This window comes from Ursus maritimus, unplaced genomic scaffold (assembly GCF_017311325.1).
Source record: "Ursus maritimus isolate PB19 unplaced genomic scaffold, ASM1731132v1 scaffold_5, whole genome shotgun sequence".
Lineage (NCBI taxonomy): Eukaryota > Metazoa > Chordata > Mammalia > Carnivora > Ursidae > Ursus > Ursus maritimus.
The window spans coordinates 64,448,228-64,462,071 of NW_024426663.1; the positions used below are offsets into that span (position 1 = coordinate 64,448,228).

General features: G+C 41.6%; 1 protein-coding gene across 1 annotated transcript in view; it reads right to left on the reverse strand.

Moving 5' to 3' along the window:
- PRRC1 (proline rich coiled-coil 1) overlaps positions 1 to 10,766 on the reverse strand; it is a 48,518-nt gene extending 37,752 nt beyond the window's left edge. The window contains exons 1-4 of the mRNA XM_040622517.1: positions 10,602 to 10,766; positions 5,985 to 6,107; positions 4,962 to 5,363; positions 2,877 to 3,037 (exon numbers count right to left, since the gene is read on the reverse strand). Coding sequence (XP_040478451.1) covers positions 2,877 to 3,037; positions 4,962 to 5,363; positions 5,985 to 6,087 — 666 coding nt within the window. The 5' untranslated portion in view covers positions 6,088 to 6,107; positions 10,602 to 10,766. The remainder of the gene's footprint in view (positions 1 to 2,876; positions 3,038 to 4,961; positions 5,364 to 5,984; positions 6,108 to 10,601) is intronic.
- Positions 10,767 to 13,844: the final 3,078 nt, after the last annotated feature.

The following is a 13,844-nucleotide window of genomic DNA, read 5'->3' on the forward strand; positions in this document are numbered from 1 at the left end:
TACTTATTTATATAAAAGACTAGGAAAAACTTATCCATCAAGATCCCAAATAAAAACAGTAATTAGTTGTCTCCATAGACTCATACTTGGTTCCCTAGAAAAAAAATAAAAATATTCACATTTCTCATCCTTATTCCCCAAAAGTTACCTATTAATATAAATTACTCTGCTGTCTCCTACTAACGTTTCTTTTTTTCCCTACTTCCTGTTTATTGTGTTCATTCCCAAATTCTCTTTTAACCCAGATCTACTCCTCTGAATTCTTAAAACCACGCTATTTTTTTTTAAGATTTTATTTGTTTGACAGAGAGCGAGACAGGGAACACGAGCAAGGGGAGTGTGAGCAGGAGAAGCAGGCTTCCCGCTGAGTGGGGAGCACGATGTGGGGCTCAATCCCAGGACCCTGGGACCATGACCTGAGCCAAAGGCAGACACTTAACAGCTGAGCCACCCAGGAGCCCCTTAAAACCACCCTATTAAACAGAAGGAACCAGGTCTGAGTGTTCCCTTCTTGTGCCGTACTTCTCCAGCAGTAAAAAAGCCTTCCGGGGAGCAGCGCCTCCTGAAATGGCATCTGGCTAACAGGCCACCATTCCACCTCTTCCAACCTACCACTGAACTAAGATGATTCAGAAAAAAAGCTGAGTCCATAACACTGATACTTAAAACTGTCAACCAATCTTATGCGGAATATTAGAAGAACAATTTACAAGACATGTAAAGTAGAGCTTGGTACAAGTGCTAACGGACACACTGACACATGCTCTTAACACGGAAAAGAAGGAACAATGCCTGTACGAAGAAAAACTTTAAAAAGTACAGAAGGATTAAAAAAAATAAAAGGACGCTTAGAAAAATACCATCTTTGGGGCGCCTGGGTGGCACAGCAGTTAAGCGTCTGCCTTCGGCTCAGGGCGTGATCCCGGCGTTATGGGATCGAGCCCCACATCAGGCTCCTCCGCTAGGAGCCTGCTTCTTCCTCTCCCACTCCCCCTGCTTGTGTTCCCTCTCTCACTAGCTGTCTCTCTCTGTCAAATAAATAAATAAATCTTAAAAAAGAAAAAAAAAGAAAAAGAAAAATACCATCTTTGTGAAACATAAAGCTCAAATGTAGGAAATTAGCCACCTACCAATTGAAAAATACATTTAATATATAATTAAATTGCAGCCAAACCCTCCCAAAATTCATTAAGAGAAATAAACAGAAAAGACTAGTAAAGAAAAATCCTGAGGTAAAGAGAAACTGGCAAACTTATAAAACCAAACACTGATATATCATTATGAACGCAGAGACTTGGAACTGACCTTTCTTACTCATCAATGCATACTCCCCAGCCCCACCTAAGCACAGAGTAGACTTTCAGTAAGTATTAGTACAATAATAAAGAGAATTAACAGTCACTAAAATAGTGAGGTACTATTGCAGGGACAGGCCAGACAGCAGAATAGAACACAGAGTCCAGAAACTGACATTACCACACAATTGTGCAATGAAGATAAAGATGGCATATCAAAACACTGGGATATGGTGTTGGAAGAGTCGAGTAAGTGGTTGGAAGAAAATTAAGTTTGACTTATACTCTGTGTAATAAAATAAATGTCAGCAACACTAAACTGGTAGGTATAAAAAAATTGAAACCATAGAAGAATTAGAAGAAATCACAGAAAAACATTTACCATATATTGTGCTGGGAAAAGGTCATTTTTAACTAAAAAAATGAAAAGAAAAAAAGACTGAAAAAAAAAAGACTCCTGAAAATTTAGAAGCTTTTGCGTCAAAAAAGGGTAATAAAATTTAAATGTATGATAAAAGAGAAAACTGCAATGTGACAGCATGTAATAAAATATTACTACATGAGGAGCTCTTAAAATTTCATTCAGAAAGGAAAATCATCCCAATTCAAAAATGGGCAAAGAACACGACTAGAGACTTCACAAAAGAAAAATATAAATGACAAAAAAAGCACATGAAAAAATGTTCAAATTTGGTAACCAAGAAATTCAAATTAAAACTAGGTTATGTTTCTTGCCTATCAAATTAGAAAACGTTCTATTTCAAATTCATAATCAGTGCTGGCAAGAGAAAAATGCTGGAGAGTCTATCTTGGTATAACCCTCCTGGAGAGTCTTTATCAATAATTTTTAAATGTTCACTCAGACGTTCATTGGGAATTAACCGATGAACATAAAGATCTGTATACAAGAGTGCTCATCCTAGCTGTACTGGTAAGAATTACTGTTAGAGAATGCGAAAGTACATTAGCAAAATATGGGAAATAAACGCACGGCATGGAGGGCAAAAGCAGCCATAAAGAAAAAAAATTCTACTAGGATAATTCATTATTTAAAAAAAAGAAAGAAAGAAAAAGAAATTTCTGAAGAATATTTACGACTGGGAAGATGTTCCTGACATATGCTAAAGACAAACAAAAGATACAAAATAATGTCCACATATTACTACCCCATTTTGACTTAAAAAAAAATTACACCTACAGAGATATGCACATAAAAAAAGACGGAGAAGAACTATAGAAAACTGGTAATCAGAATAAAAAGAATTTTTATTTTTTCTTTATACCATTCTGTATTTTCAAAATCCTTCTAACGAAAATCTAATAGTTTCCAAATTAAAAAGTTCAGTGTAGGTGCGCCTGGGTGGCACAGTCGTTAGGCGTCTGCCTTCGGCTCAGGGCGTGATCCCAGCGTTCCGGGATCGAGCCCCACATCAGGCTCCTCCACAAGGAGCCTGCTTCTTCCTCTCCCACTCCCCCTGCTTGTGTTCCCTCTCTCGCTGGCTGTCTCTATCAAATAAATAAAATCTTTAAAAAATAAATAAATAAAAGTTCAGTGTAACGTGTAAACTAAATACCTCTTACCTTAATAAAACCCCAGAGTCCACCAGCAGATGCTTCATCCTGACCTCTACCAACTCGAGGATCTTCTTGTTCCTCTGGGAAAGTAATGGCTGATGTGGTTCCCGGGCCCTGGGCCAGAGATGTCAAACTGGCTTGCTGAGTAATGGGAGTCGGCAAAATACCTAGGAAATGGCAAAATTCTAATATAGGTAATTGATTTCATAAACTATTTTCTATAAAAACAAGATATACTATAGGAGATGAGTAGCTCAAAATAGCTTTAATTATGTAAATACATACTTGGGCATTTCAAGACTGAGTTACGCACTCCAAGAATCACCTACACCTTTATAAAATATAAATGAAACAGAATTCTAAAGAAGAAATTTCTTGCCCTTTTTGTAGGTTTTTTAACAAAGTGTCCTGAAAATGGACAAAATACATATCAAAAAGTACTACCTGTTGGTCCTATTTAGCACATGGATGTGGGCAACTATAATTCTAATCCCTTTAATGCAGAAAAATAATTAATGTGAACACCTAAGCCCATCATATAAAAGCATGTAACAATTAGTACTTATTTCATATGACCTACTTTAACTCAAAAAAGAAAATTCACATATTCAAAGACATAGACATAATACCTGTACTGTGCAAAAATTTGTAAAAGTAGGTAAGCCAAGTTTGAAAATAAAAATCAGAACAAAGTTGCTTCTTCTTCTAAAATGAGAAATAACAGGCAAAAAATGACAAGGTCGAAGTTTTGATACTGGTTTCCAACAACCATTCCAGGGAAGCCAAAAAAGTAAGTATAACCGACTTAGAAAAAAAGATGGCTCTTTACCAAAAACTTAAGGTGCACACGAGCTTTTATTTGGTTTTAAATTTTTACCTGGCAAAACAAAACTACTCCCTGGACCATTCTTGTCCAGATAAACCTTTTAAGTAAAGCTTTAAAAAAAAAAAATCCTCAAATTTCACCCTCTTGTCTCTCTATAAGGACACAAAATACTACAACAAGAATTTGGAATTTTATCTGACACTACATACACTACATTTTACAACACACAAAATTTATCATTTACTAATAACATCAGCTTTATGTGGATAATATAAATGTCAAAACATGAAAATAGGAAACTCCAGAATTCAAAGACAATAGTTAAAAGTAATGCAGAAAAAAGAAAAAAGTTAAAAAAAAAATGCAGAAATATGGAAACACTCAAACAGTACTGATGAGAAAGTGAAATGGTGCAACTGCTTTGGAGAACAGTCTAGCAGTTTCTTGAAAGCGAACAATTCCATGCTTAGTTATATACCTAAGAGACATGAAAATATGTCCTCACAAAAACCTGTACACAAATGTTCATAAAAGCAGTATGTGTAATATCAAAAAGTAGAAACAACACAAAAGTTCATCAACGGATGAAATGAATAAACAAAATGTGGAAGGAAAATCCATACTATGGAATACTGAGCCATAAAAAAGAATAGAGTACGAACACAAGCTATAACGTGGATAAACTTAAAAATATACTGAGGGGTGCCTGGGTGGCTCAGTTGGTTAAGCGTCTGCCTTCAGCTCAGGTCATGATCCCAGGATCCTGGGATCGAGCCCCACATTGGGCTCTCTGCTCAGTGGGAAGCCTGCTTCTCCCTCTCCTCCTTCTGCCCCTCCCCACACTTGTGTGCTCGCTCGTACTCTCTAATAAATAAAATCTTCAAAAAAATATATACTAAGTGAAAGAAGTTTGTCACAAAAGACTATATATGGTATGATTCCATTTATATGAAAGATCCAAAATAGGTATATTCATAGACAGGGAACAGATGAATGGTTGTTCGGGGCTGTGACCATCACGGGAAAGTAGGGAGTGACTGCTAATAGGCAGAGGGCTTCTTTTGGGGGTGACTAAAAGGTTCTAAATCTGATGACAGTGATGGCTGCACAACTCTGTAAATACTGTGACAACTACTGAATTGTATACTTTAAAGGGGTGAATTGTATGATATGTAAATTATTTACAATAAGGCAGTTATTTAAAAAAATGTGTTTAAACATTAGCTGTAGCCATTTATTTCAAATTATCGGTAAGAGAGAATTACCTGGTACCGGAGGTGCAGAGAATGATGGCATCAGGGGTGTCTGGGGGGCTCTTCCTGCATGTCCCCTTGTAATGTCGTAAGATGCCCCAACGGAAAATCCCGACGTGGGAGGACCCGAAGAGGGTGCAGATAAAAGAGTGCTTGGGGCAGAAGACAGAGCCGGAGCCGGGAAGTGGGACAGAGGAGGATTACTGAAGGCAGCAGCAGGTGGTGGGGAGACAGGAGGTGGGATAGAAGTAGCAAGGGCCGGAACAGAAGGGACCGGTGAAGGCGGCACGAAGGGCAAGGGTGCTGGTGCGGATGGCCTCACAGGAGGAAGAGACGGCTGGGGGGTGGAGTATGCATGTGGCGGCAAGGACTGTATGGACGACACACTGGGAGAAGAGAAAGAACTCGTTGCAGCTGCAAGATGGGGAGGAAAAAAACCCACAAAATTGGAAATGCTTTTCACTTAGTTTTTAAAGTATCTCATTACTTTTTTATTGTAAAATTTAAAAATTTAACAGACTATCACCCACTAATTATTTTTTAATGTGTTACTTAAAATATACAACACACACGACTAAGCGCAAATGACTTCCGACTTCATTAGGAGCAGCTACGGAAAATCAAGTTACAGTCCTGTTCGTACGATCTTTGTGTTTTTATTCATTTTGCTATTTTTTCAAGAAAATAGAGCCATTTTTCACCCCTGCTGCCTTCAGCATAAAAACCTACACACTGACTCAAAAATTTTGGTCAGAAGGTTAATCATCACAAAGTCACAGAACATGAGACAAAACTAACAGATGCTTTTTAGGGTATTTTTGTCCTAAGAAGATGATTTATAGTCAGTATGAATATAGAGAAAAGTTTACCCGAAGGAAAAATACTTTTGGGCTTAAACAAAAAAGGTCACTTCCCTTCATCCTGGGAAAGATGAGACGTTTTCATCTATGTATTTGTCTTTTAACTGACTCTGAGAAAAGCTAACCGTGTCTTTACCACCCTCCAGACACACCAGATGCTGTCAACGCCACGTACCTAAAGGCGGTGGGCTGGACGACGCGGCAGCCGCGGCCAGTCCTGCAGGGTGCGCTGGAGGAGTCCCCGGGGGGGTGGTCTCTATTCCGCTCTCTTCCATCATTTTTCTTCAGTTACGGTTTACTGTAGAAATAGACAAATGTAACATATACTGCACAGTAATCAAGTGTATCTTTAAAGAATAATTTTAGAAAAGAACCATCAAGACACAGAGGTCTATACGATTTATAATGCCACTTATTTCTGGATAAAGGATCTGTCAAGGGGTGCCTGGGTGGCACAGCGGTTAAGCGTCTGCCTTTGGCTCAGGGCGTGATCCCGGCGTTGTGGGATCGAGCCCCACATCAGGCTCCTCCGCTAGGAGCCTGCTTCTTCCTCTCCCACTCCCCCTGCTTGTGTTCCCTCTCTCGCTGGCTGTTTCTATCTCTGTCGAGTAAATAAATAAAATCTCAAAATTCCTAGGAAAACAGTCTGTGACATGTTTAATATGCACATAACATTTTCATACACATACTCTGTAATTGGGAAATAATTCTATGTTAACTAATTATTCATAAATTTTAAACAGTAAATCACTAATATAATTTTCTGCCATGTGAATGTATGTTAGACTTTTATCTACATTCCAGTTACTATTGTATTTGAAATAAACATATTATTTAAGCATTTTTTTAACACTTCTTCTTTCCCCATAAAACATTACATATGGGCTATTTCTGTTAACTTAAAAAAAAAATCGAAATGTGCTCAATTCTCAGTGTCTCTATTCACATTTAAAATCATACTTAGTAATAGCTAGATAACATGTCTCACGTTTTAGAAACGTTAACTTCAGCAAAAAAGTTATATGGTAACTAGATAGCAGGGTCCTAAGATAAAAATGGATTATAAAATATGGGAAAACTTCATTAAAAATTACAAATTTTCCAGCCTGTCTCAAGTATAAAATCAAAACCTAAATAAAACTTGTTTTTGATTTTGATGTGTTCAGTCATTTAACAAATACTCATGAAAGTCAACTGCTTGCCAAGCACTGTACTGGTGCCTCTGGACATACAATGTAAGCAAAACCGAACAGGATACTTACAGTCCAGTACAGGACTACAGTGAACTATAGCCTTAATTATGTGCTCTGAGGGTAAGAACACGGTCCTATTTGAGAGGAATACGATTTTCAGTTGAGTGAGGAAAGGAAGTCACATATAAACAGACATCAGAAAGATGTATAGAATTTAATGAGGCAAGGGAAAAGAAGGAAGTAGGGCAGATTCCAGAAAAAGTGAATATATGCTAAGTATAGAAGCCCCGTAAGGTAGAGGGGACAAGACATGTTCAAGAACACCCATGTGGCAGGAAACAGAAAAAAAGAATGAAGACTGGAGACACAGGCAAGAACCCAGACCGCGTTGAACCTTATAAACGTCAAGGAGTTAGGTTTTTCAAGAACAGAAAGGCACTCAAGCTGGGGTTGACATATTTGTCTTTTAACTTTTTTGAAGAAATTTTAGACTCATAAAAAGATGCAAAAATAGACCAGAGTTCTTGAGTATCCTACACCCAGCTTCTCCCACCAACAGCATCTTACCGAACTGCAGAACAGTGCTCGCACCAAGGAAATGAACACAGGTGCAATACTAGTGACTAACCTGGATTTTCGCCTGTTTTTACATGTATGTATGTTTCTCTGTGTGTGTGTAGTTCTATGAAGTTTCATCATACACAAAGACTCATATACCACCACAATTAGGACACAGAACCGTCCCATCGCCCTAAAGAAACTCCTTCATGGTGCTCCTTTGTCACAGCTTCTCACTAACCACAAGCTGTGGCAACAGACTGCTCTCTATCATTTTCTCATTTAATGAATGTTACCGAAATAGAATCATACAGCATATAACATTTTGAGATAAGCTTTTTTTCAGTCAATATAATGCTCCTGAGACCTATGCAAGTTGTTGGATGTATCACTAGTTGGGTTTTTTTTTTTTTTTTTAAACTGCTGAACAGTATTCCATTTTATTGGCGTGCCACAGTTTATCTATTGGTCTGCTGAAGGACATTTAGGCCAATTCTAGCTTTTGGCAATTCCTATTTGTGTTCTGAAAACATTCCTTCGACCACAGTATGCAGGTTGGGAATGGCGGTCAGAGTAAATGCAGAGAGCCTATTAAGAAGATTAGAAGTATGTCATATAGGAACTGATAACACCCAAGACAAGTACCTCTTAAGTGGAGGGAGGGGAGGAGAGTGATCCTGCCTCCCAAGCGTCATTGGGCAACATCTGAGACATTTTTGGTTGTCAGAACTAGAGGGACTACTGGTATCTAGTAGGTAAAGGGTAGGCATACCACTAAAAATCGCACAACTCACAGAAAAACCCTCACGCGAAAGAATTATCCGGCCCCATGAATCAATAAGGACAAGAATGGGAAGTTCTGGCCTAGACTAGTGTGATGACAGGGGAAATAAGGAGGAATGGGTAGATTCAAAAACTGGATATGGGGCATGACTTGCACAAGTGTACAGATGGCTATGCAGTCACTAAGATAGGGAATACAGGAAAAGGTCAAGATGTTTGATGTCTTCTTTTTTGAGAAGGGGCATTATGCACTGTTTAAAATTGGACATACTGAGTTTAAGCTCCTTGAAACACCCAAATAGAGACACTGACGTGGTCTGCGGTTTGGCAGTAAGTGTAGTTTCTTCAGTTTACCGACAGTCTCTAAAGTCTCGTCTGGGATAAGGTTATCTAAGAAGAGAATACCAAGTGAAAAAGAAAAGATGACCTGACCCATCCTTGAAAAATTGCCTGGCAGAAGATGAGCTTGCAGAGAAAAGTGAGATAACCAAAAAGGGGAAAACCAGGAGACTGTGGTGTCCAAAAGCCAAAGAAGTTCCAAGGTGCGAATGGGCAGAAGCATCGAGTACTGAAGAAATGCCAAAACTGGGTGATATCCGAAAAAAAGCAATGGATTTTCCAAGCTGAAGATACCAACACAGTCAGAGCTGTTTCCATGGAGTGAGGCTAGAAGCCAGTTTCAACTGGACTGAACAGGAGGAGGTGAGGTAGAAATACACACCACTTTCAAAGAGTTTGGTTGTGAATGTGGAGGAAACATCTATAGCATTTAAGTAGAGACTCCTGGGATCAGGGAGGCACCAGCTTTTCACTCAGGACCTCTACACCAAAGGAAGATAACCTGGAACACAAAGGGCCTTTCAGGGACTTCACCACTCCCTGCCAAAGCTACCTCTTCTCATCTCCCTATTTCCCTCCTTACAGATGCTACCAAATCCTTACACTGGCCAATGGAAGTCACATTTAAAGATAATCCTGATCCCTAAAATTAATGAATGTGTTGGCAAAATAGCCTGTGCAATTAAAACAACTTATAACCTGCAATAAAGGGTCAATTTCTTTCAGTCTTTAAAAGACACACTTAAGAAATGGCTTAATGACGTTATCAGGTAAATTTTGTGTGCATAAAAAGTATGCCTTCTTACTGAAGAAAAGCTATTGAGATTAACAGTGAAGTGTCAAGAGTTGGTAAAGGCTTTAGTGCATATGTCTCAGCATAAAAAGTATTATTAATGTATCAACATTAAAGAAAGTGATGAAAATGGCTTAGAGAAATTGAGTCCTCCATCTCTGGCCTACCCTCCTCTTCCAATTTGCTTCCATTATGGTTTTTCTGGAACAAAGTGAATGGCTACTTATAAGAGTACAATAAAAGAAATGGAATAAGGCAGCTCTGATCAAAGTAAAAGCATTAAAAGCAATTATTACTGATGTTCCAACAGATAAACAAACGCCAAAGCAGGATGTGAGTTTTGTCTCTGGACTCTCAGTTCTGATCCCAAAACAAACTTCCATAAATGTTAACTAAATGAAACAGTGGCTATAAAGGAGAAAAACTGGAATGCCAAAATATGTCACGTTCGCAGGCAAGTACATGTTGTCACGCAAAAATATCTATTTTGAACAGCAGAAATGGATATAAATTTTGCCAATCTAGGATAGGTGCTATCTTGCAAATTTGCCTGAAGCCGGTCCCAGGAACGAACAAAGAGCAGAATGCAAAAGCTGGGGGGAACCTAGGGAAAATAAGCTACTTCCCACTGCTGTTCCCGGTGTGTGGACCCAGGAGTGGGGAGAAGGCGGGAACAGCCAAATTCCTGTGCCTGGAGACAGCGGCCTCCCCGCAGGCTCTGCCACGTCTCCAGGCCGGGCTGGGCTGGGCTAAGGTCAGCGGGCGCGGGCCGCCCGTCCCGCTCCGACCGCCAGCGCGCTGGAAGGCGGAGCCAAACGGTCAGGGACGCCAGCCCGGGTCGGCGCCCAGGAGCAAAGGGCCGGAACCAGACCCACGACCCGCACCCACAGTGCTAAGCACGGCGGGGACTGCTCGCCTGGCCGAGGGCTCCCGTGCCCTGGCTGCACCCTGCACGCTCACACAGCCCGCGCTCGGGACTCGACGACTGCGGGGCTCCGACCTGACCCCAACCATCCAGCGGCGCCGGCCGGCTAGCCCGCCCACCTGGCAAGGACTGCGCCCGTTGGCACCCGCATCCCATCCCGCCGCCCGCCAGCACCCGCGTCGCTGCCAGGCTGACACTCACCTGGGGGCCCGAGAGAGGGTCTGCGTGGCAGCAGGAAAGTGCGAGACAGGGAGTTCGGGGTGCTCACACTACGGCTCCGAGAAGACCACGAAGACGCCAGCAGGAGCTCCCCGTGCGTCCCCGCCTCCAAAATGGCCACCGGAGGCGCACGCCCCTGCGGCTGCCACGTAGACCGCGCGCCGCCCCGCCCCGGCCGCTGGGAGCTCCGCCTCGGGCCCCGCCCCGCGCGGGGAGCCGCGTTGCGCCCCGCCCCTCCCTGGAACGCAGGTTAAACTCGTCTGAGTACCTTTAACCTGAGGTGCTGCTGCCCCGGGACTCGGCGCCGGCCCCTCCAGGAGCATTTCCAGTAGCACGGTCATGCTTCCCTCTGCACAACCCGACACTCGAGAACGGCACCCTCGTTCCCAGGTGTAACTCACTTATCCTGGCCGCCCACAGAACGGAGGTGAGCCAGCCAAAGTCGTCTGGTCCACTCCCCAACTGCAAGCAGGAACCCCCCTTCGCAAACGCTACAGACAGGGGACTTGCATATTTACCAAGATTTCCAGATAACAGCAGTTGCATCCAGAGAAACAAAAAAGCGGGTGGGAAAAGAGTAGCAGCTACTGTTACTTTTTCCCCAACTACAGTACACGTACATTCTTTTTTCTTTTTAATTGAGAAACCGAAGGCAAAGATGGTCAACCTTCTTAACGTACTGTGCCGCACTTTAAACAGTACCTGAAAGTTTGTGCTCAATAATGCACATTAAATAAATAAGTGAACGGTGTGTAATAGTGGGAAATAAGGAATTTGAAATCAGAAGGCTGGATTTGTGGGGCGCCTGGACGGCTCAGTTGGTCAAGCGTCTGCCCTCAGCTCAGGTCCTGATCCAAGGGTCTTGGAATCCAGCCCTACCTCGGGCTTCCTGCCCAGCGCAGAGCCTGCTTCTCCCTCTCCCTCTGCCGCTCCCCCTGCTTGTGCTCTCTGCTTTTTCCCCCCTCTCATCAATCAATCAATTAAAAAAAAAAATCTGGGTTTCGATCTAAGACTACCCTAACACCAATTGTGCAGCTGTGCTCTTGGATAGGTCACGTAGCTCCCTCCTGTCTCCCTAATTCCATCTGTAAGATGAGAATAATATTATCTGCCATCTCTAACTCAGGCAGGTAACAGTCAAAATGAATAGGAAAGCACTTTTTAAACTGCTGAGTGTTAAACGCATGAAAAATTGTTTTGTTGCTTCCAAATTACTTTAGGAACCCATTTATGGGTTTCACATTAATGGATCTCTTGGACTTGACAGTTGTGAGCATTCTAAAATGCCTCATTAAAAAGTTGACAGTATTTAACTACACCCTGACTTCAGATCTTCCTTTGTAACTTCAGTGGGTTGTTCCTTTTGGTGGTGACTCTTATTCCATCCACAGAGAATGTGTGTAGGTAGTTAATCTAGGTTACTTTTCTAAAAGTGCTGGTTGGGTGGGGCTGAAAGTAGTTAACCATCTCCATCTTCTTTGGTCGACACCCTTAATAGCTATAAGGTTTATTGGTTTCTTCATTCATTCAACAAATATTTATTAGTGGCTGCAATACTGCAGTACTAATACTGGAGTACTAATACTGGAAATGTAGAAGGAGCAACACAGACAAGGTCCTGACACTTAAGAGACTTTCATTCTCACAGGAGAGAGAGGCTATGAACAGGAAAATAGACTGTTTATGATGGGCACTTTCAGGATAATCAATAAACCGGTATGTTACAGACAGTAATTGACCACTTTGGATAAAATGGATGAGCAAGCCTTCTCTGAGGAGGTGGGATTTGAGCAGAGACCTGTGAGGAAGCAGGCCTCTGGTTATCTGGCAAGAAGGAAGGGCACACAAAGGCTCGAAGGGAGCGTGCTTGGCATCTTTGCAGAACAACAAGGAAACTGAGACTAGGCAGTAAGAAATGAGGTCAGAGAAATAGCAGGGCCAGATCATACCCAGCCTTGCAGGCCCTGGTAAGACCTTCGGGTTGTATTCTGAGAGAAATGGGAAGTGGAAAGTTTTGAGCAGAAGACTGACAAGATTTGACTTCAGTGTTAAATCACTCTGATTGCTATGACTGTAGGGGGCACAAGGACTAACACAGGATGGCCAATAATGCCACCTTGGTGGCTTGTGTGGCTAATGGGGCAGGAGGAGGTGATGCATGGTCTAGACATAATTTGAAGGTGGAGTTGTCATGATTTATTGATGGATGGAACATGAGCTGTGTCAGTTTCCTAAGACTGTCCAGCAAATCACCACAACTGGTTAGATAAAAACAACAGTCACTTTTCTCTCTCACAGTTCTAGAGGCCGGAAGTCCAAAATCAAGGGTCAGTGGGAACTCTCCAAAGGCCCTGGGAGAGAATCCTTCCATGTCTTTCTAGTTTCTGATGGATCCAGGTGTCCCTGGGCTTGAACCAGCACAACTTCAATCTTTTCTTGTCTTCACATGGCCTTCCTCCTAGTATCTCTGTGTCTCAAACCTCCCTCGACTTTTCTAAGCATACCTACCATTGCATTTAGGGTCCATCCTAAATCCAGAATGATCTCATTTCAATATCCTTGGGGCATAAACCCAATTCCCAAATAAGCTCACATTTACAAGTTCCAGGTAGACGTATATTGTGGGGAGGCCGCTTTTCTGCCCAGTACATGGGCCATGAGAGACGGGAGTCTACCAAATAAGCGAGATCCTTGAATTACATTTAAGACATTTCATGTTTTACTTGCTACTTTTCATTTAAACTTCAAAAGACCTTTGTGTGGCGGGTAGTATTATTGTTCCAATATTAGAAATAAGGAAATTAAGGCTCTGAGAATTGTATATAGATCTGGGACTGAAACCCAGAATTCTTCAGCTGTACCTCAACAGCTTGCCTGCCTTGGGGTAGTAAGAAACTGTGGTCTTAGATAGAGGGCATTGAAGGGCTTTGATAGAAGATCACAGCCTAATGACAGAAAAATGATCTGCTTAGTTTTTTTGGTTACTGCTAACAGAGCTCACCAAGGTTTTCCATATAGGAAGTCCCTCAAATAGAAGAGTCCATTTTTGAGCAATAATGAGAGATTCAGTGTTACAGTGGAATGTTGATTTTATCACACACAGGCAAACAGAACTATTTTCCTACATGAGTTGAGATTTTTTTTTCTAGCTTAAAGTCTAGTCTTAAATATTCTCAAACCAGTCCATAATAGGTGTAATATTCATATGAATGCTGAAGCATGTAT